This window comes from Bombus bifarius, unplaced genomic scaffold (assembly GCF_011952205.1).
Source record: "Bombus bifarius isolate JDL3187 unplaced genomic scaffold, Bbif_JDL3187 scf7180000009761, whole genome shotgun sequence".
Taxonomy (NCBI): Eukaryota; Metazoa; Arthropoda; class Insecta; order Hymenoptera; family Apidae; genus Bombus; species Bombus bifarius.
In genome coordinates this window covers 242702-265162 of record NW_022885321.1, presented here as the reverse complement: position 1 = coordinate 265162, position 22461 = coordinate 242702, and the positions used below count along the sequence as shown (strand labels likewise).

Genomic DNA, 22461 nt, shown 5'->3' with positions numbered 1-22461 from the left:
TTGAAGATTACCAATAACATTTTGTCCGGAGTTCGTTCGCCTTTAGACTTTGTAAACCAAAACAACATTGGTACAATAATATGAGGCTCTTCAGATTCGAATTTTCTGTTGGCTCATGTGCCGCTATAGTCTCTAGAGCCTTTGAGTATATAATTTTGTCTTGAGGTTCTATTCCGTGTACTTGACAGAAGTTTCTGTGAAATATCTATCATCTGTATGAGATGGGATTTGATAAATTTGATTATTTCGATCTGTAGATTATTTGGGTGCTTAGTTTTGAAATTTTATTCTTTATTTTATTCTTGATCTCTAGATTCTTTTGATCACTTTTCCACGCTTCGTTCTTCAGACTTAACGATTTTTTTTAAATTTTGTCTTTATTGGTAATGCTGTCTTATTGGATAAGTTATCTAATTAACAAAATTCCTACGCTACTAATACCTTAACGTATCTCATTAACCTTTGCGCTTAACAAAAATTTTTGTAGAATACTATTTTCATCGAGTAATGTTATTACTCTTTGAATTCGCGAAAGAGTTTTTTTTTAGAAAATCTATCTTTGTTGGAAAGGGTGTTTTATTCAGTAAAGTTTTATAAACTTGATTACTCTGGAAATCCCTTGCATAATTAACACTTCGTTACCTACATTATAAATAATAATTTCCTGGATAATGTATGATAAATTCTTTCATTATTAGCACGTTCGTTACTTCACGTCATATTATCATATGAGTTAGTTAAAGATTCTTGTGAAATCCTGTCTTTGCCTGAAATAATAACGTAGTATTTAATACATTTGAATATTTCGTTATATAAAGTCCGTTTGTCAATATATTCACAGCTACTTTACTTATTATTTGCTTTACAATTAACGCTTATGACTTAATAACGCACTTGACTTAGGAACTAAGAAATTAGTCATCGATTACACGCATTTAATACGACTAGAAATTAATTAAGGATAGTTGAGGCGACGAATCTGGCGATTTTTCGGCTCGATCGAGTGAGAAACGCGAATACTGTTCAGCAACGACGGTTAATCTCGTTGAAGTCGGTCGAAAAAAAGGGTCCAATGAACCGAGGCAACTCGTCTTTGGGCCAGATGTTAATTCCAACGACTCAGCGTGAGCCGCGAAGGCGGTTTAGTACGTAAATACATCTTCAGCAGGGGGTACCATTATAATGGGCATGTGCGGTTAAAGTTCTATTTGTGGTAATTCGGAGTTTAATGCACTCACGCTCTGATTTAGCCGGCGGGCTGACACTTTTTTTGTCCGGCGCAACCCCAACGACGCTGGCGCCGTAAAACATGAAATATTCTTCCTGCGGCTCCTCTGGATGGTCTCTGCCCGCGCGCCTACGTATATCGCATCATATTTTCCATCCTCCGTGCCAAAATTTGACGCCACATTATGCCAGCGCTCTCTCTCACTCTCTCTCTCTCTCTCTCTCTCTCTCTCTCTCTGTCTCTCTCTGTCTCTCTCTCTCTCTCTCTCATCGTCTCCGCTTCTCTCTGGATTATTTTCACTTAAAGCCACCACTGCAAGTTCTCGGATATGTTCCGCTTTTTGATCAACCTCCGCGACCACCGTTGCGAGAATTGGGCTAATTTCTCGGGGGAATGCCGACGATTTACAAATACGAGTGAAATACCAATTTTACATAATTTGCGTAAAATGAACTGACAGATTGTGAATTATTCTATGAGTATGTTGTTTTATGATATTGATACGCATAATTTTGGATGTTTGTAGATTCGTTTGTGGTTTAGGGTTTTGTTTTTAATAAACACGATATTCGTTAAAATAGATTTATGGTAAAGTTCTATCTTGTTCTTAAAATTTCTAATATTGTACAACGTAAAATCATCAACGTAACCATCTGTCCCAACCTGTGAACTAAATCTGCCATCAACCTAGCCGTTTATCAAACTTCTTGTTACTATACATTGCATTAAAATTGTAAATTGTGACAAATAGAATTCTTAACATCTTCACTTGCATTCCAAAACTTGTAACACTTTAAATCATACCAACTCTCGAATGTCTTGAAGTAAAACTTATCCTCAATCAATAACCTTCCTAATTCACCCTTAATCGCTCTTCGAAATCGTCGTATAAGGTTTCAATTGCCTTTTAAAACGCATAAACGTAGAATTCCTAGCATTTTTACTTTTTTCCCCAAAACTTAGAATACTGCACCATTCTACTGATTCCGGAACACTCTGAAGTAAACCTATCTCCAACGTCACTTATCCATTGAAATTCTTAAATTATATTAATTCACTCGATTCATCCTGAATCCAAGTCATTCAAAGTTTCAGCCTTCCTTCGCCTAAATACAGAATCGCTAGCATTTCTGCCCTTTTCTCAAAACTTACATCACTTCAGCATTCGAAAAACTGTCGTAAACTTCAGAGTTTAGGGCAGTCTAAACCTATCTTCAATCGTATCCATCCACCAAACTTTTAACATATACTATGTCATCTCTCGAAATCGTCTTTTAAAATTTCAACCCTTCTCGAAGCGTGTAAACAAAGCAATCATTTGGCGTGAAAGCATCGTGCTTAACCACAAACGTTTCCCGCAAATCCCGTATCTTGGGGCGTCCCAACGTCAATTCGAAGATCCCTTTGGATAGCCAATTTATGGCGAGTCGTGAGATCGAAGATCCGTTGCGTTTACGCACATTCGTCCGGTTGTATGCATCCTCGTCGAGGCGTTCGCACAGTCGCATTAGCAGGCCTGTATTGGGTTTAATCCTTGCGTTTCGTGACTCGGGACAAAGCCCCTCGGATTTCTGACGGAATGGTATCGCACGGAACGACCATTACCTCGGGCGGCACTTAGCCGCCGCGCTTACCTACATACGCGCGTTAAAGATTAATTCGAATCACTCGATACCAACTGGAGACTGCAGGGGAAGGAAACTCGATTCAGCAGCACGGTGACTACTGTGTTCCGATCGAATACGTTGCTATAGTGCTGTTTTCGAGCGTTTAGCGAACAAGCTCGACGATGATATAAGGGACAGAGATCCTTTCATCGCTTTGGGGTTGCGCTTTCGAGTTGCCGGAAGGGCGATCCAGGGATCGAGGGGTTAAACGAGTCGAGTCGGTGAAAGGAATGGAAAGGTTCGAGTCTGACACGCCACTGTGTGAAGTCGCATACTTGATATCTTGCAGGTTTGAGTTTGTTGAGCGATATTTGGGTAGAGATCTGCTTTTTTAAGAAATGTGACTTTGGAGACGTGTGGCTTTTTTATTTATTGACATTGGTGTTTAGAGAAGATGAAAAAGAAATGTAGAAAATTGTGAACTGGATTGTATTTTGTATAGATTGAGACATCGATTATGTTGGAAAACTCAATGTTAGGAAAAGTTGACAAAAATATTAGATCTAGTTACTTTGACATTTTTAAAGTGTAGAAAGGAAGAAATTTAAATCTAGCAAGCAGTACGTAAATTATTGCACAATAAATTGTTTTCTGCAAGCCATAAAAACGCGAAAATATTTGCAAAAGAGAATTTTCTCATCCAATGCAATATTTTTCTAGTCAATTACTCCACTCCACTCCGCACAAAGGGGAGTACCGAATCTGTAGAAACAAAAAAGGCCTTGCACAAATATCGCAATTGCCTTTGTCAGCCTCGGTCCCACCAAATCATTTCATACACAGGGAAACGCGTTTCAAGCTTCCTTTTTACTCGGCCTCTTTAGCATTATGAGCACGGTCAGGCGCCACAAAGCCGCGATTATGCGTTGCCATTAGACCGGTCGATTGATTACGGGATCGTGCAAAAAAAAAAGAGAAAGAGAGAAAGAAAAGAAGCCAGCAAGGACAATGTCGCGATGGGCGGTTGCCAACTGGTCCCGCTGGGATCATTTTATTGGCCGTGTTTCAAGTAGTAGGGTTACCCATACCGGCTTCTTCTACTTTCTCCCTCTCACTTGCACCTTTTCTTTTTCTTTTGCCCTTTAGCAGACAGCCTTGTACTTTCATCGAGCAATTCGTTCCCCTTCTTTTTTTCTCGATGGTACAGAGATTTTGGTATTAGTCGATTTGTTTCCCGCTGAAGACAACCAGTCTTTTATCAGGAGCATGAGTATCGGTTAATTCTCGTTGACAGGTGCTATGATCGACGAGAGGGGTTGCCTGTTGGAAATAAGAAGACCATTCAGGAAATTTTTATGCTTTATTCGAATATATAGGTGTGCATACTTTTTATATTTTTTACAAATTTTGTGAAATGAAATAAGTAATACTTTGGGCATCCTATTTGATAAATATTTTTGACGATTATCATGCGACTAGTATATTTTATGAAACTATTTTACGAAATTACGATACTTCGAGTAGTTATCGCACACATTTGCATATACCCGCAGCTTGGTATTTTGCTTATTTTATATCAAAGATATCTTACACCGAAGTATATATCTGTGGCGGCACGGGCCACGGAACTTTTCAACGGCTCCGGATACAAAGCGCGACGCCGCCAAAGCGCAACACCGACGTGCCCAATGTATCATCGATATCTTCACACTCTTTCCGCCGAATTCTCGGAAGAGCATACACGTGCCAGCACAGGCGGCACATCTAATGAATGCACGCTAGTGGGGATATCGATGGGCTACGAAGGGAAGGATCTGCGCGATCCAAAACAAAAGCAGAGTCAGTCTGTCTTGCGCCATTAAAAGTGTAACTCCTCGGTCCTATTTGATAGCAACGCGTCGAACGACATCTCGGTGTCTATCGTTATTTGTTAGTTGTTACCTGTTGTCCGTTAAGTGTTATTGTTGATCGTTAATTGTTAACTCTGATTGTTGATTAGTTCTAATAAACTGTTGTTCGTAAAAACACCAAGAGTAGTTCCTTACGCACCTATCACTATACCACCTCATATCTTAGTTTACAATTACATGGCAGAATATTAAATACTCGGAATACTTTCCTGAAGTTGCAAAATTTGACACCATGATAATCATTTGAAGCTTCCACTATAATTTTTTAAATAGAATTTCCATTTCGATTTCCTTTATCCATAATTCTTCTCTAAAACTATACAATTTTGCATGAAACAATCATTCGAAGGATTCATACATATAGTTTCGTAGATCAAATTTCCATTCGTATTTCCTTCACTTACGATTCTTTTCCAAAACAGTTCCCAAAATCTCGCACTAAGACAATCACTCGAAGTTTATTATAATTTCTCAAATAAGAGAAAACAGACTTCTCTAACACCATGAAACGACGTCATCCCTAAATTCCTAAACCTAATGTTCTCATGGATGGTACCATCCCACAGGCCGGAAGTTGAAACGCGACTGTCAAGTGAAGTGTGATGCGTCTATCAGGAAATCGAAGTCACTCGCGATCTTCTGCGAAGAAGCCGGGGTATTTGGTGGCATGCTTGGCCATATGGTGATTACCCGCGGTTATTTATAGCGTTGGTGGGCAAGAACGTCCGACGCGGCTCGTGGAAACGGTCCGCGTTTTCGCTACGAATTGGACCGAGCCTAAAATTCTAAAAGCGCGGCGATCTACGCGCGCGACTCGCTTTCATAAATCGAAACCCGGATTTTGGGCAATTTACACGCACCTCCGTGCAACGCCTGAAGCCATGGGTTGTCTCGAGTGTGTGTGTGTGTGTGTGCGGGGGGGGGGAGAGCAATCTAGACACGTGTACACCTAGTTTAGAAGAAGACAGGGCGATAGGTACGACCATAGGTAGAGAAGCTAGCTAGTTGCTGGCCAGAGGCGCATGGTTGTTTCTAAACACACCTTATCTACTAGCCCCTATAATAAGGTGCGATCTGAGACCGTATATCGTAGCCAGCCACCTACACACACTCGCACGCACCAAGCCAGAGAAGAAGCCAATCCAGCGTAGACACGTTCTCTAAACGTTACCACATACATACGTATAAGTAGGGAGGCAAAGTAGTGGCGGTCAGTTCGAAGGAAAGAGCTACCCGCAATTCTCGGCCGTTTATACGCGGTGTTGTAGGCCACGGAGCGCTTGCAATTACAAGCTGGTCAACATATAATTATCCCCAATGACCATAAATTACCGGATTTTTATGCGCAACATTCTTAATTACCCTTTGAATTAACATCAATCAACCCCCTTAATTGTACGCTGCTGTTGCCGGCGTCGCTGACGCTGCGTTCTCTCTATCTCTCTTTCTTCTTCACTCGTCGCTCGATCATCTCCTCCTCGCACTTTCTTACCGCTCCTTCCCATCCTCCTAACTTCTACTTGCGCTGTTTGGTTCCTTCTACGATCTTCGTCTCCCTTCACTCGAGTCGGGAGGATAGCGGTACGATGATAATATGAAAACGCGATATTCGCCCGGAAGCGAGGACGAGAGAGAAATATGCAGAAGGACAAGCAGATAAGAGAGGAGAAGACAATCGAGGGATGAACAGTTGCGTCGATAGTCGCAACGAAATTGGTTAGAGGATCAGTTCTCGGCGGTTAAACGTCTCTGATCGGCGGTTGTGAGAGAAAGGGGTAGAGGTCTCGCGACGGGGTTTGTAACGGCTCGTCGCATAATGCACGCGTTTTAATTGCCTCCCTAGACACTCGACCGATCCTCGTATCAATGGTCCCCGTGTTTTAATTGCATATTCGATTACGTGGACTTTCACCGGCTGATCCCGTCAGCAATTATCGCTCGAGGAGACATGCCAGGATGCACCCGGATGAAAGCGGATACTCGTTGCTCGATCAAGAGAATCGAGCCTCTCCATTTCCCAGGAAAATTGACCGGATTCGTTGCACCACTGGACATCTGTTTCTTCGACGTTAGATTTCAAGAGTTAAAGTTTATGCAAAATGATTTTGTTCGTTCATTTGATGGCCGTTTGAGTACTTCACTGTTGAGTTTCTATTTGTTTAACGACGATGGAATGAGATTTCAGTAATTGCGTTATTAGGAAATGTAACTCGTGAATTATAAACTTTATTGTTGCGATGACAATTTTTTTATGAGAGTCAAACTCTTTATTGCCAAGAAATCTGTGCAACTACTTGTACTATCGTGCTGTCACGTGCACTACGAATAAGCGTGTAGATCATTCAATTCTCAAAACATCGAAACTTATCAATTCTAAATTTTATCATTATGGTGATAACTTTGTTACAAACTAAACTTTTTGTCATCAAAAACACTGCAATTACTATATTTTTATCTATACTAGCAAGTGTTTCGAGTATTTCTGCTCTTCGTATCTCATTAAATCTATTCTAAAATATTTGGTAATTCATCGATTCTAAAACAATACCGATGACAACTTCGTTTCTTAAGCACCAAATTCTTTATCACCGAAAAAGCAAAAGGGAAAGAAGTCGTGAAGTTATTTCTACCACCACATTGTCATACGTATTAACAAGTGTTATTATAAAAGCATTCTTAAATCGATCATATTACCGTACGAAAAATATCTGTGACACGTATATAATTGTCAAAGTGGCGGGTTTACGGTGACGATAAATTTATCGTCGTATCCTGAGACCGAAACGAGATGCCTCTCGAGGTCTTATACGAGTTCGAAGCCTAGCAATTTTTAAACTCTGCGGCTCAATGACACCTGAACGATGAACGATCGTAATCACTGTCGATTTCTTCGTCCGTTGTTTTGCAAGGATTCTCCTTCCGTTTCACATATCGCGATCGCAAAAGAGGGGGAGAGGGGAGAATGAACGATGCCGATACGCTAATGAAACCGCACTCTCATTAAAGCATCCAAATCGACGATACTAATTGGCTAGCTTTCGGAATACCCGGCATTATACCTCAGGATGCGATATAATAATCGTTGCGGACGAATTCGGGCCGGACAGCCGGTGGTTAAAGCGTCTAGTAATTTCACGGGCGCAGCCCTAGAGCGATTAATATGATTCCAACGGAAATTAACGACCGCAAACGGAAAAAAGGGAGGCTCGTTGGATGCTCATCTGACCACACGTTCGTCGACAAGCGGTCCTTCGAAATGAAAGGATCGCTTAAGACACGAGCAATTTACTTGCTTTCAAACGAATGATTCGCACTGTAAGATCTTGCCGTAGGATCACGTTAACACCGAGAAACATTTGTGATTTTAGTATTTTCATATTGGTTATCACGTGATGAGTGACTTTTGTGTGGTTTGGTTTGATTCTATTGGAACATTCTTTCTCATTAATCTAGAAATTACTTTTTAAAAAGATATATATTACAGAAATATGTTACAGATGAATGTTTATAGAAATTTTCATACATGGAGTCCCGATCCTCCAAATTTTCGACACAGAAATTCTTCAGCAAGTTGGAACAATTGCCAGGCAGAATGATCATGAAATCGTGCACCTTTCACGAGCAATTAAGCGTCCGCCTATAGGTTCCCAGAAATTCTCACGAATGATGCAATCCCGCGCGTTAATTCTCCGATAACGAGACACAAAACTACGGCAATTACGTGTTACGTAGTGCGTGGATCGTCGGCGTACGTATATAACAGAGTCCAGACGTGTTTCGCAGGCTGTGTGTGTCATTCGTGCGATTCTCAACCGCGATAGAACCGATTCTCTGTTTTGTAGGAAAGAACCTCTATCACGATAGAACGCCGCGTCGTCGACGGTCTCTTTAAAAAAAAAAAAAACCCGTCCGAGAAATATTTACACGGGTTGCCATTATAAAACGCCTTTTATGAGGAACAAAGTAGCTGGCGGGCAGAAGGTGCGCCCTTTGACAATAATTTGTCCAGAATAACCGGCTTCACTTTCTCTCTCTCTCCCTCTCCCATTTTCCCCTCTCCTTCGCCCCCCTAGCCCATTCTGCTTCCGCTCGATCATCCATCCAGCCGTTCGTCATAGGTGCCCGGCTTTTAAAAAGTGAAGCGCTGGACTCGGGCCAGCGCAAAAATAGAAGCAGATGTTGTTAGTTGCGTTCAGCAAGTACACGAACCGCGGCTTCGACGATGGATCCCCAAGCTTTTGCCCTAGGGAAGAGATGAAAAAGGGAGGAAGAAAGCGATCGGGGAAAAGAGGAAGGTCTAACTGAGGCAGGAAGAAGGAAAGGAGAAAAGGGAAATGTAGAAACAGAGAAAGAAAAGGAAAAGATGGAATAAGGAGGATCACAGGTTTCCTGCAGTTCCTGTCTGGACGGCAGGCTGATCTCATTGCCCTTGAATTCTTACTAACAGGCCTCTTAGATAAAAATAATTAGCCAGATAAATGCGAGGTGTCGGTAGGTGGCGAGGGTTTGGCCAGGCTGATTTTATTCTTGAATCCATCGAGAAGCCCCTCTCTCTCTCTCTCTCTGCCCCCCCCCTTCTCCCTAACATTTTCGTCTGGTCCCGATGCCATCGACCAAATGTTTTTGCTTTGAAGTCGGCAAGATGAACGGCGGAACCTCCTTCTAATTTCCACTGTCTGCATTCTTAACAGCTGCGCGCAGCACGCTTCGATACGGCTGGCGGGATTCCCGCGTTTAATTAGCATCGTGTTTATGCGTGTCGTCCTACGCCCTTTTAAGTTTCCTGGGGTCCCAAGTTTCCAAATCTATCGAACGCGTCGTTGTTCTCACGCGGTTTTGCGAACTCTTCGAGACGTTCAGTGATAGGCTGCTTCGCGAAGTATAAGATTCGAGCATATATTTTTTGGTGACTGGTGTTCTGTTCTTCAAAATTGAAGCTTCCTGCGTAGTTTTGGAGATGTGTAGGAACGTTTTGGAACCATGGAGAGATATTGTTAGTAAGAATATATGCGATATTATATGATAAATTGTCGGTGTGGCTGATTATGTAGTATCTCTAGGTTAGGTTAAACGTCAGTAGGATGTTCGTTTGTATCTTTATGAACACGATTGAAGAAATAGAATCTAATAGAGATTTGTTTGATATTCAATACGTTGTTTGATATTATAACAAGTATTATAGTTTGGATAGTTTATATATTTTTACATATTGCATGTATTTGAACGCATGTAAATATGCGTGTTACATACCTATGTCTTATACATATATGCGTGTGTCTCATGCATTTTTAAATTTTGAATTTCCCATAAATGCATAAAAATCTGGAATTTAGTCATCAGAGCATCAATTGCAAGTTATTAGTCTTTTTAACTTTCTTTACTGTATTACATTTCATAATAATAGAGAGGTTATGATTTTTTTCGGAATTTGTGAGATTAATTGACACTTACGTGTTTTATTTGGTACACATTAATACTATTATATGTACTTATAATGTTTTTAGAATATATTTAGGATTAAATGTGGAAAGAAAGAGTGTTAGAAGCATCTTGCATTCAAACGTATCGTGCTTGGCGTCAAATATCAGCAATTGTTTACTCACAGCACGCGCATCGTGAAAATTGCGTCGCGTCTCATTGACTCTACATTCGTATGACAAAAGAAAACAAGCCTTTTCTCGAAAATAAAAAAGCAATTGAACAAGAAAGAGTGTGTGTATGTAAGTATATAACGTGTCTAAAGAATAAACGTACATATTCAAACCAATAGTAACATAAAAGTTAAGATAGAAATTTCAGATAAAGATTTTGATTGTCATCGATTGTTATTATCAGATCTAAGCCTTTCACTATGAACAAGGTATCATTGTATATAAGATTTGTCTATATATAGATATAATTACATGTAATTTAAAGCAAAAATGCTGTAAGACTATTGTTGAAAAAAGAGACCGAGTGAGAGAAATTTTTGTAGGTTATTTGTAGGTTTCATTGATTGTTACAGTGTTACATCGATTCTCGAATTCGTACGTTTGTGTCGAATTAACAATGCTTTAATCTTGCTGCTGTCTTTAAAATTTTATATTCTAATCTCACTTTTATTTCAGTGTACAAACAGCAGGCTCGGGACAAGTCTTCGAACATACGTCTTAATCCAAAATTGATTTATCAGATCATTATCTGACACATTTCGCCCATCGGCGCATATCGAACCGGGACAAATGATATTCCTGGCATTATGGAATTGGGAACGGGACAGGGGCGCGTGCAGGCGGCGATTTCAACTATTAGATCGGTCCTCAGAGAGTTTTGGTCGATTTGCAGATTACGAGTCCCCGGGATGCAAGGCTGACATGGCAGAGGGTTCGGCCGAGGAGGAACAGAGCAGTACCGCTGCGCCCGCTTCCCCGCCAGCTGATCTTCGCACTCTGAACACCCAATTGTCGCCGCCTTATCACCACCAGTCCCATCTCCAACCTCGTCTTCAGCATCTGCAGCATCCCAACATGTTGGCGACCGCCGTGCCGCCCAGGCACAGCCACAGTATGCTGTCTCATCAGGTGAAAACGGAAGCCGAGTTGGACGCGCCCTGCGACGTGCCATTGAATCTGAAGAGCGAGGTAAGTCCCTATGAATCCTATATATCTCTATTTCTCTCTCGCTCTCTCTCCCTTGCGTTCACTCTACGAACTAATGTACCGTGATCGATTAAGATTCGTTCTAATCAACACGGGAGCAGTCACTTCGTGAAACTCGCAATGCTCGTTAAATAACGCGACGAATTATACGAGAGATTTACTCGTCTCGTTCGAGTGGAAGTCGTTCGATTAATAGTTTAGAATATTTAAGGGGATGTATATTAAGCGACGAGGATTGATTTTTTCTATTACAATTTTCTTTTCTTTTCTATCTAGATGAGCACGACTCGCGGATAAAATTTGGAGATTCTGAAGTCTTCAAAATTCATTATAATTGGACGGTGTTTAGATTGGAAGATAAAGAAATAGAATTATTGTTAGGATCTAAAAACAATTTAAGGATATTTAATACGTAAGTGGTTTTAGAAATGTTCAAAATTAAGATGTTAGAAATAGTAACGATGAATAACAGCTAGAATTTTGTAATTTAGAGAGAAATTATTTAGCTTATATTTCAAGAAATATTATCTGTTTTTCGTTGCATGCAGATGTTTTTATAATTCGAAGCATATTAAAGTCAATAGTTTCGTAATTTGGCTAATTTTGAGAATGAAACGGAACGTGAAGATTCCTCCCCCGGTATCCGTGGACTCGCGCAGTCCTAGATAGTTAATAATAAGAAAGACCCTCAGTCGAAACGATCGTCACACTCGTTAGTAACGGTTTTGTGTGTCAATGACAACCAATTGTCTGCTTAAGTAGCTGCCGCGCCGCATCCCAACCTAAATCGGCCAATGGTCTCTCTGACCTGTATATGATTAACGTACAAAACAAAGCGTGTCGAACGACTTCCATGTGGACGACGGGGTCATTGTACCAGTTGATTCTTTCTTCGGGGATTGCACAACGCGTGATACCATTGCTCTATCGTCTATTTAACTGTGCCCCCAAACTTAATATTTAACATCCAACGAAATGATTCTTCGTAAAGGATATGCGAATTTCTTACAACAAATTTTCATTTAACTTTTGTAATTTCTTTAGCATTCATTTGATAAATTGTAATTAGAATCAAATATCCATTCAAATAATTTTTTACAAAAAAATACGCGTATTTCTTACAATTCTATAAGCTTTACTGAAGTTCCATACCTATTTCAACATGCAATTGATAAATTGCATATGAAATCAAATTTAACCCTTTGACAGTGCAAATAATATTTAGAACTATATCCTCAAGGTTTTCGGATCCTTTTAACTTTCTACAAGCAATAAATTATAATACTCGCGTCATATGTAATAATGTCTAAGATTTGAAATTTTTGGTATTATATTCAAAAGCTTATCCAAGTCTCTTGTGTTACATTGTGAAAGGGTTAATATCTATTTACGCAAAATTATATGTAGAATCAAACATAATATTCAGCCAAATAATTTTTTCCACAAAAAGTACGCAAATTTCTTATAATCTTACAATTTCTCCGCAATTCATTGTATAATCGAGCGGTTCATTGCACACGTTATTCGACATATCCGTGAGTCATAGATCACCAAGTTCTAACCGCTTTCTAAGTCTCGTAGCGGAAGAAAAAGACAAAGGCGTTATCGGGTAGTTACTTGTAAATATACCCATATACTTGTACCAATCTAATCTCCATACTCGGCACATACATAGCGAGTCGTTGGAGCATTAAGAGAGCGGCTGACTCTCGGGTTATTACCACAAAACTGCCAGAAAAGGTTGCTCCCGTTAGTACATCGGAGCTCGTGGGAAAATCGTAGCAGATAGAATGTCAAAGTTTCTAACGGGGCTACCACGCCACGGTATGCGACTTCTCCTGCGCGTATATACGACATTTGCCTAAGCGTTTGCATGAAAGACTTCCGCGTTCCACGGTACGGACTAAAGTCTAATCACGGTTTCCAAGTCGCCCCTCCATCGAAATGGCCGCGTCGATCATTTATCAGACTGTAATCTGTATCAAAAGATCAACACTAGATCTTTGGCGATCACGATCTATCGTGCTCTCGTTAACAAGAATACTTCTTTTCTCCTGTCAAGATTATTCGGTTCGGATCTTATTTATCATAGATCGTAATTGTTTATTATAATACTCGGAACACAGGGAAAACGGGCGAAGTATAGGCTCGTTGCATGATCACGAACTGGCCTGAATGTTATTTTGGTGTACGTGGAACGAAGCTAGTTGCGTGCAACGCGCGAAATTAGTATTTATGGGAGGTCTGTTAACGAGAGCCGTTTTGTTCGGTTCGTAAGCGGTGAATTACTTGGCCGCTAGGTATTCGCCAGAGAGGCTAGATTGTAATTCGTATTGATGGCTAAATTTGAGTAAAACAGCTTTGTTTAAAAAGTGAGATATTTTCTGTCGCTTCCTTTTTTGTGGGCTTTCCTTTCCTAGGAATTCTATATTTGAGATTATGTAGGATCAACCGCTAATTATATTTTAGTACAGAGTACTATCATTGTTATTATAGTTAATAGGGAACACAATTTTATTTGTTATTTATTAAACAAAAAAAGACATTTTTTGTTTTGAGGTTTTTCGGAATCGCACAATAATTTACTGATTAATAATATTAGTGTATAATAAATTACAAGTTGTAGATTATATTGATAACTTCTCCACAATTTTAAAGTTTTACATTATATAAGATAATCACATGATTTGTAAGTTGTAAAATTTCATTCATTTAATTACCAAACTAGAGCCTTTATGACAACCAGTAACTTATAGCTTATGGCTAAAAGAGCTAACTCAATTGTGTAAGTCTTTCATATTAGAAAAAAGAAAAAAATATAATAATGGGAAGTCTGAGGTACCTTAAATGTTCAAATTTCTAGAAATTCTAAAACTACAGATAACACTGTGTCCATCACCGCAATGGGGAGGCCAGCATTAATGCCAGTGTAATCCTAATCGTCGTCGCATTCACGCCGGAGCGTTTTATTAAAGTTCGACAAAAGCGCTTCTTTTTTCGCGGACGGGCACGGTTGATTCGTGGCATCACGGGAACGCCCGACAATTCGTCCGTCCAACAATGCACAACAATGATGCCAATTAGCCGACGAAAGAGAATAATAGTATACTAGAAGAGGAATGAGGCGGCGAAGCCTCAGACTAGAGTCTCGAAAACAGCAGTCTCATCCGTTGGTCCACGCTTGGTCTCTGTTCATCCATTACACTATTATCCCCTCGGCAAACATCCAGGATCCATCCGTGGACACTCCACGCATGGACTTAATGCCTCGGCGTCCCGGTCCCCGTAGTCTGAAGAAGGGAGCATGCAATTTACGCGCAAAAGAACTAGGATGTGTTTCATAGCGACGATGCAAAAAGAAACGCCTCTCTCTGCTTAACAGGGTACAGCATACATAATAATGTCGCCAGCGAGTTTTCGCCGGCGGTGCGCTCGCTTGGTGAGATATGAAAAGACCCGGCGAAAAATTGCGATCGTACAGCCGCCGGCTACGATCTTCTTATTTATCGGTGTTAGCATGTCAAAGATGCTTAGCTTTTTCTTGTTCCTTTTTGAAGTGTACTCTTCAGAATGTTCTTAAGATGTTTAATTTATGTTGTTCTTTCTTCTGATTTTACTACTTTACTTATTTTGTAGAATGATTGTTGATGAGTGTCCAGAAAGGTGGCGAGATAATGATATATGAATAATGAACAAATGACCAAAGTAAGCGATTGTTGGATTATTATTTTGTAAGCGTTAGGAAAGAAAGGTAGAGAGAATTATGATCGTAAAATTATTTATCGGTATTAACATGTGAAAATTGCTTAAATTTTTTTCTTTTTTCATGGAATATACGCTTGAGAGGTTTCTTAAGACGTTTAATTTACTTTCTCATTTTACATTTTGTTACTTGTTGTTTTGTTTTGTTGTTTAGAATTATTATTGATAGATGTTGAAATAGTTGTTTGGTAAATTATAGTTAATATAGGAGTTGAGAATAAAAAGATTAAAAAAAGTTTAAAATTTGAAAATCCTGTTTTTTACAGTGGTGTGATTTTAACTCATCATTGGCAAATTAGATCATTGACGACCAGCGAATAACAGAAGTTTTATTTTGATCGAATGATATTTCAAGTATTTACTTCGATAAGTATTCCAGAACTTTTTCAGACTTTTCGAAAGTTTAAAACAGTAACAAGTTAAATTTATTTGCGAATAGTCTGTATTTTGTTTTACTACTTGTATTGAACATTTTATTGTTTAATTTTGAAATAGAAATTCTGCGAATATTGCAGGAACGAAGATGAAAGATGATTAGGAATGATTCTGTTGGATTAATTCACAATCTTTTTAAGAAAATAGAATTGTGATAAAGTGAAGTGAAAATTTGATAAATTTTAACCAGACCAAAAATAAGTAAAAAGACATGAGTTCAAAAATGATACGTGCTATAAAAGATCTTTTGTCGTCTAGATACTTCCATATTATACTAAAATTCCCTTTTATGACTATTTTATCATACTAAGACTTTCAGAAATTTGAAACCACCAATTGAACTTAATCATCTTTTGATAATTTTCTAACCTGTAATTTGAAAACGTCACTTCACATAGAACATTAATCGTTTGAACGTCTCGACGCGATAATTATAAATTATTAGACCTCTGAGCGTCGTATTCCAAATGATTCCCTCAATGCCATTATACACATAGTCGTTTCTCTTTTAATTACGGAATATCTTCTTCTCGCGAGAATAATAGATATTCATTAACACCAATAAGTACACCTATACAAATATGCAGTCCTTCAAGGATTTTTCTTTAGAGGCCGTTCGAGAGTAAATGAGCCACTCAACGGAAAAAGACTAATGCTGTGAAGGACTCGTTTGCACACAGTTACGATCATTGACAATTAGAAACCATAAAAACTCGATGAGAAAGAGTAATCGCGGCTCATTGCTATCGGTCACGGTTTTCTCATGGCCATTCGCGGTTCTGTGTTTCTCCTGGTTGTTTTACGCTCTGTAAAATATTACTCGTGTATTTTTGAGCTCTTATTGTTCAATTCTCATAGGGAAATTTCATCAGTAGGGAAATTTAGCGAGGATGGAGAAATATGGAGAAAGATGATACTGGCGAATAGTAAGAACGTTGATTGTTTTGAATTAGTTGAATACCTTTGTTATTGAGAGTTAAAGTGCTCAATTTAGAAAGTCAGAGAAAGATTTTACCAATTTGTGACTATCAAGAGTCTACCGTCTCGAAAATTTTTTTCACGTAGGATCCAAATGACTCATATTAAAATGAGATACGTGTAGCTAGAAAATGCGAAGTTATAGTTAAATTATCAGATCGGAATATCCCATTTTGTTGTAGTTTGGCTCTATGAATATCAATGTAATTTGAAATTCAGTAGTTGACATTAGATAAAAGTGTTTAAAACAATCCTCCATTCTTAAATCTGTCAAAAAATTCACTTTTATATATTCGACAATTTTTTAATAATTTTAAAAAGTTTGCATGGGCTATAGACAATTTTCTTTAGACTTTCATCCAATCAAAGATCTTCCCATCACTACAAAATCATTGTGCAATTACAAAAAGAGAGAAAAAACAACGAAGTTCTTGCAACAATCTCGATTTTATCGCAAAATACGTGAAGTCGAAAGTACCCTTCAGAGCATTGAAATCACCGAGCGAGCGGCGTTAAAAAGAAAGAGAAAGAAGGTCCCCTCCCTGCAAATTCGTTAGAAACGACCAGCGCAGCGACTGTCGCGTCGAGATCCAATTTCCCTGCACTCGTACGACCTATGGAACGACTTGAAATAAAATAGAAGCGAGTAGAAAATGCATCGAGTGCCTTCGGCATGGGGTGCCAGCGATCTGCCGGTAGTCGATACGTATCTGCGAGTCAGAGAATCCGGTTAAACATCGAATAGATGCATCGTCACGAACGTGTCTCTCCTTGGATCGTTGGAGAGATTCTTGAAGAGAATACACGAGAGTATTACGAGAGATTTTTGCCAAGAAAGCATCCTTGCACGTGTAGTAACTACAGATTCTTAAATAAATCGGAGAGTTGAAAGTAGAGAGTCGTAGTCCCGCGTTCAATTTTTGATTTCTTGAAACTTTAAGTACAATAGCCAGCTGTCGATCGAAAGCCATATTTTGTACATGTCACCGTTGTGTTTTTATGATGACATAGGATAGAGAAAAGAAAATGTTATTATAACGTTGACTGCTAGGTTGTCATCGGTGACCCATGTGTTACTAAATCTTTTAGATTGATTACAACAAGATAATTTTTATGAACTAACAAATTTTTAACAGTGTGAATGATTTAAAGAACATTGGAAGGAAAGATAGCGCAAATACAACATAACATTTCGCAAAAATTATATTGCGACTCCGAGGAAGACTTAACTTGGATTCCCAATTTTTGGATTTTTGGAATTTCTTCATTTATAAGTTTCCTACTCATAAACTCATAAATTCATAAACTCATAAACTACTCATAAAGTTCTAAAATTTGCAAGAACTAAAACCAATCTAACCAAAATTATTTTATTTTTATTACCCTTTAATCACGTAATTATAGAAGTATATGGTTAAGAAATGACTTAGTTAACCTACTTAGTCTTTATTAGTCTTTCAACTTAGAGGTGCACCCTCAGAGCACACCATATATTTCTTATGATATTCTATCTTATTTCCAATGAAAAATATATAGATAGGCTGTTACGATCAACAAAATAATCTAACTTCAACTAAACACACGACCAATTCAAAATTATTAAACAAGAAAATTCGTTATATAGCTGGAGCTAAATCCACATTATTTAAATCGACATTATTCAAGGGTCAATTGAACTTAATGATTTCGAATGGTAGATTCTGATGTTCGGATCCGTTCGATGGATCGACAGGTTGGTGTATGTAGTGGAGGGCCTTAAGGCGCATTCCACCTTGATGGCCACGAGCCCGGGACCGTAAATGCATCTGTCAAGAAAGTGATTGAAGGCAAACGAGGGGTGCTGGCGCAGCAAACCGGCCCGGCTTCACGTTCGGATCTCATTACCTCTGCTGGCTCATTTCACCGAGTCAATCGGGTTTCGATCGAATTTCACAATTATCGTCGGTTAGCCCAGGACAAGGTTGCGCTCTCCGCGGATTCGATGATTTCGCAGCGGTTCCTGGTTACGGAATGACGGTCGTTTTAGGATTCTGGCACACGTGAAATCTCTCCAATTGTTAAAGCAGGCAGTAACTGTACGAAAATTCATAAAGTAAATTTTATTGTAGCTTTGGATAGGTATGGATACTTTGGAGCTTGGCTCAATACAGAAAGATAGTAAAATGCCAGTATAAAATGATGCAAAAATGATATAACGTCAGAGAAGATAGGAATAATATACCTTGTATCTTTAGGCAAAACGTAGTAAATATAGTAAACTGTAAAAGATTATGTCAATATGATTCTGATATATATTGCTTTTCTCTCCGTATTTGGGCAGAAATATATTTGCAAATACATGTGATGAAACATTTTGAAGTTGACAATTTATGTGACATAAAATTGCAAAATATAAAAATGGGCAACTGTACAATAGTGAACACGCTTCATTTATTCGCATATATTCTCTTTATATATTTTGTTTACTCGATATTAGTACTATTAATAAAATTGAGAACATTGATTATAATCGTTTATATTCGCATTTTCGGAGATGTTCTCCATTCACCACGTCTATAGCGTGCAATTCGCTACTTTGTGTTTCCAGCTCATCAAGCGACGCCGTTCTTCTTAGAGAAACTTGCTGTCGTTGAAACTTGCCAACTAATTGGTTTACAGACTAAGTAGTTACTCATATTTCAAACGCGACATTGTCTGTTTTGTACGGGCATAAATGAATTTATGGCACGTAACTCTAATTCTCCGCTTCCTTTTGCGCGAATTACTTTCGGAATATCGTCCTAACGAATATTGAACTAGATCGTAAATCACTTGAACCATCGACGATTCTATATAAATACGATGATTAACATTCGACGAATTGAAAGGTACGTGAAATACGACACGATACCATCGATAATTAGGCAAATGATTCCTCTGTCCTTTCGAGTATTCAAACTTCGAATTCTATAAAGCATCACCAGCGAGTTGACGGACGTCGCTTTATGGATTGGAAAATCTGCGATTTTATGACGCACGATCGTGTGCTTGCCGCTCGCGAAAGGTTTATTCAGCCAATAAAGAATAAAAAACGGGGAAGAAAGAAAGAGAGGAAAAAATGGAAGGAAGAAAAGAATCGAAAGAAAAAAGGGGGGAAAAAGTGAGAAAAAAGGAAGAATAGGGTATCGCTCGACAAGCGGCGTTCGGTAAAAGCAAGGCAGCCAGAACGACGTCGACGAAAACCTACAAAAAAAGGAAATAAAAAAGAGGAGAACGGGCAGAACGAGAGAAAAAGAGAGAAAGAAAGAACAAGTATTAAGAGCGACGGAGATAGTTAGAGAGAAGTACACAGTGAGAGAAAGGGTGACTATAGGATAGAAAGGGTTGGAAGGGAAGGGTGGAGCGAGAAGGGTGATATCCCGTCGGCCGACGGCTCGTCTATTTCTCCCGCTTGCTATTCGCAGAGTGATGGAATGTTTATCAATAGATTAATCTCGGAGATCGGCGTGCGGCTCCGCACAATCGCTGGACCGGACTCCTCGATTGCGATTAAACATAAAAGTATTATTTCAATCTGGCCCCTCCGCGCTTGCCGTACATTCAGACTCCATCGTTCGCGCTCTTTCCCTCTGTTCATACCATATACCTGTAGATACACATATACAGTGAAGGGAAGGAGAGAGGACCACACAGTATATGTGAGATAAAGAGAGAAACAGAGAAAGAGAGCCGCGGCCGAACATACATCCCCCGATAGATCGGGCATTTTTCCATTAGATTGGAACTTGATTAAATTGAAAATCTGTCAATTTAGGAAAAAGCATCCGACAGCTTATATTGACGGTGGACATTATACGCCAGTGGCCAGGCAACGAGGCAGAGAACTCGTTGGCCTGACAACTCTGCTGTAGATAAAAACCCATCGTCGCGCGAGGACCCCGCCACGGTGGCGGAGCCGTGTGCACCCGGCCCACACGGGCCGCTTTTCCTCTACCGCTTTTTGCTATCCTTTTTGCGTCCTTGTAAAATTAATTGCCGACGCTCTTTGAGGGCGACGCTCCCGTCGCGGCGCGCAGCACCACCAAAACGATCCTCTCCCTCTTCCTACCCTCCGGAAATTCGCTCGCGGTCTGTGTCATTCGTTCAATCTCCATCTGATGCGAATCTCCGCTACGTGAATACCCGCTCATCTTTGAAACCACCAGCCCGATTTCGCTTTTTCTATGACAATTGATCGTGCAGACTTTCTGCGTGTCGATGGTGCCAATGATTTTCCATCATTTGTGTATAGCCGTAGGATTCGGCTTGTTTTTGGTGATCTTTTTGAAACGTGTATCTGTAGATTTCAGGTTTTCGGGACTTTCGTTTGGTCGTAATAAGTATAATTATTCGCAAGTTTTTTATTTTAAAGAAAGGTCGTTTTTTTTTAATTTTGTTCAAAATGGTGATTGCTTTACAATAAAATGAAATGCTAAAGAAAAAGAAACTTTGGTTTTTTCATAGTAAGTGACACTAATCATAAGTATAATACTTAATAAGGACATTTGCTTCTTTTTAATAATTTGCAATGATTTTGTTCTTTATGTACCTCTGTACAATAGAACATTACTTTCTGATGTACCTACATACGTTCAGTAGAACATTATCTTCTGATGTACCTACGTACAGTAGAACATTATGCCGCTACAATATTGTGTTTCAAAAGCTAATATGCAATAACAAACTTGGTGTTCGTAATTTTCGAAGCTTATAGAATTATCTTGTTGTTTGAAAGCTCCTCAGGTTACCTAATTTCTAACCTGTGAGCTAGATAAAGGAAGTTCTACTACACTGATGGAAAAACTATCGGCATTATACTTTTTTTCATAATGACATCTAAAATCTGACTTAAGTTTTCTAAAATGTAATTTAAATTTATTACCTATAAATTCCATTAAAAAGTTATAAATACTGCTGCTAGTTATTAATTTGTCATTAATTTACACGTTTTGGTAAAAATTGTATGATATGAAAATCTTATAAAACGAACAAACTTGTAATATCAAATCTTATAAATAAATTCGACAAAGCGTACGGATACTCAATGTACACATTAGTGTATCGTATATGTGATTGTAAAGAAATAAGGATTGGATAACAGAAAACAGAAGATGAAGTATTACGAAGCAATTGTGTCGTAAGTTTAGAACAAAGAATCGTCCTCCGCGACTATTCTTAACTAATTATTAATCAAGGGGCATTCATTGACAAGCTTAAATTCCCCGTACACCGCACACGGAAACAAGAGATTTTCTGCCACGTAGACACCTAATTTGGTATAATCAGTCAAGCCACTATATGTGTGCGTATGTACGTGCAACCGACCAACACAGTGCGTATTTAGTCAGAGATCGTTTCTTAACGAGATTCTAAGAATCCATTTGGAAAATACTTATTAAAACGACGATCCCTCTTGCTGCGAGCGACCAATCAATTACACGCTCGTATAAATCCCCGAGATCGTCGTGAGAATCTTCTCCAAACCCAGCCCATTAAATTCACTTACATATAAAATTATTTATAAATGTCTTATTCATCCACCATCATTTTTATCGTATTTTCAAACGATTTCTTCATACGCATATGTCACGGACACATGCCATAAAACGAATCGTGTTTTAACTAATCAAGATGTGAAACGTCTAATGGTAATAAAGTTGTTCTCCAGGCACTTATTCTCCGAGTTTTCAATGATATCACAATTATTTGTGGTTGTTTGATTTATTCTTCTTTTGAAACGGTCGCTACAATGTTAATTAGTAATTAGTATTGGGTCATAAAAATCCTTAGCTACTCTTTCATTTTGTACTCAGAATCTTAATAAGACTCGAAATAAAATTCCTATCTTTTCAATTTTCAATCCATTTTAACGGATAGTTTAGATT

The 22461-nt window shown here is 38.9% G+C and overlaps 1 protein-coding gene across 3 annotated transcripts in view; it reads left to right on the top strand.

Moving 5' to 3' along the window:
• Window positions 1-22461, top strand: part of LOC117215659 (POU domain, class 6, transcription factor 1) — a 211125-nt gene that overhangs the window by 6286 nt on the left and 182378 nt on the right. For all 3 annotated transcript variants that reach the window (XM_033462041.1, XM_033462042.1, XM_033462040.1), the window contains exon 2: window positions 11070-11365. In XM_033462041.1, the coding sequence (XP_033317932.1) occupies window positions 11099-11365 (267 nt within the window). In that variant the 5' untranslated portion in view covers window positions 11070-11098. The remainder of the gene's footprint in view (window positions 1-11069; window positions 11366-22461) is intronic.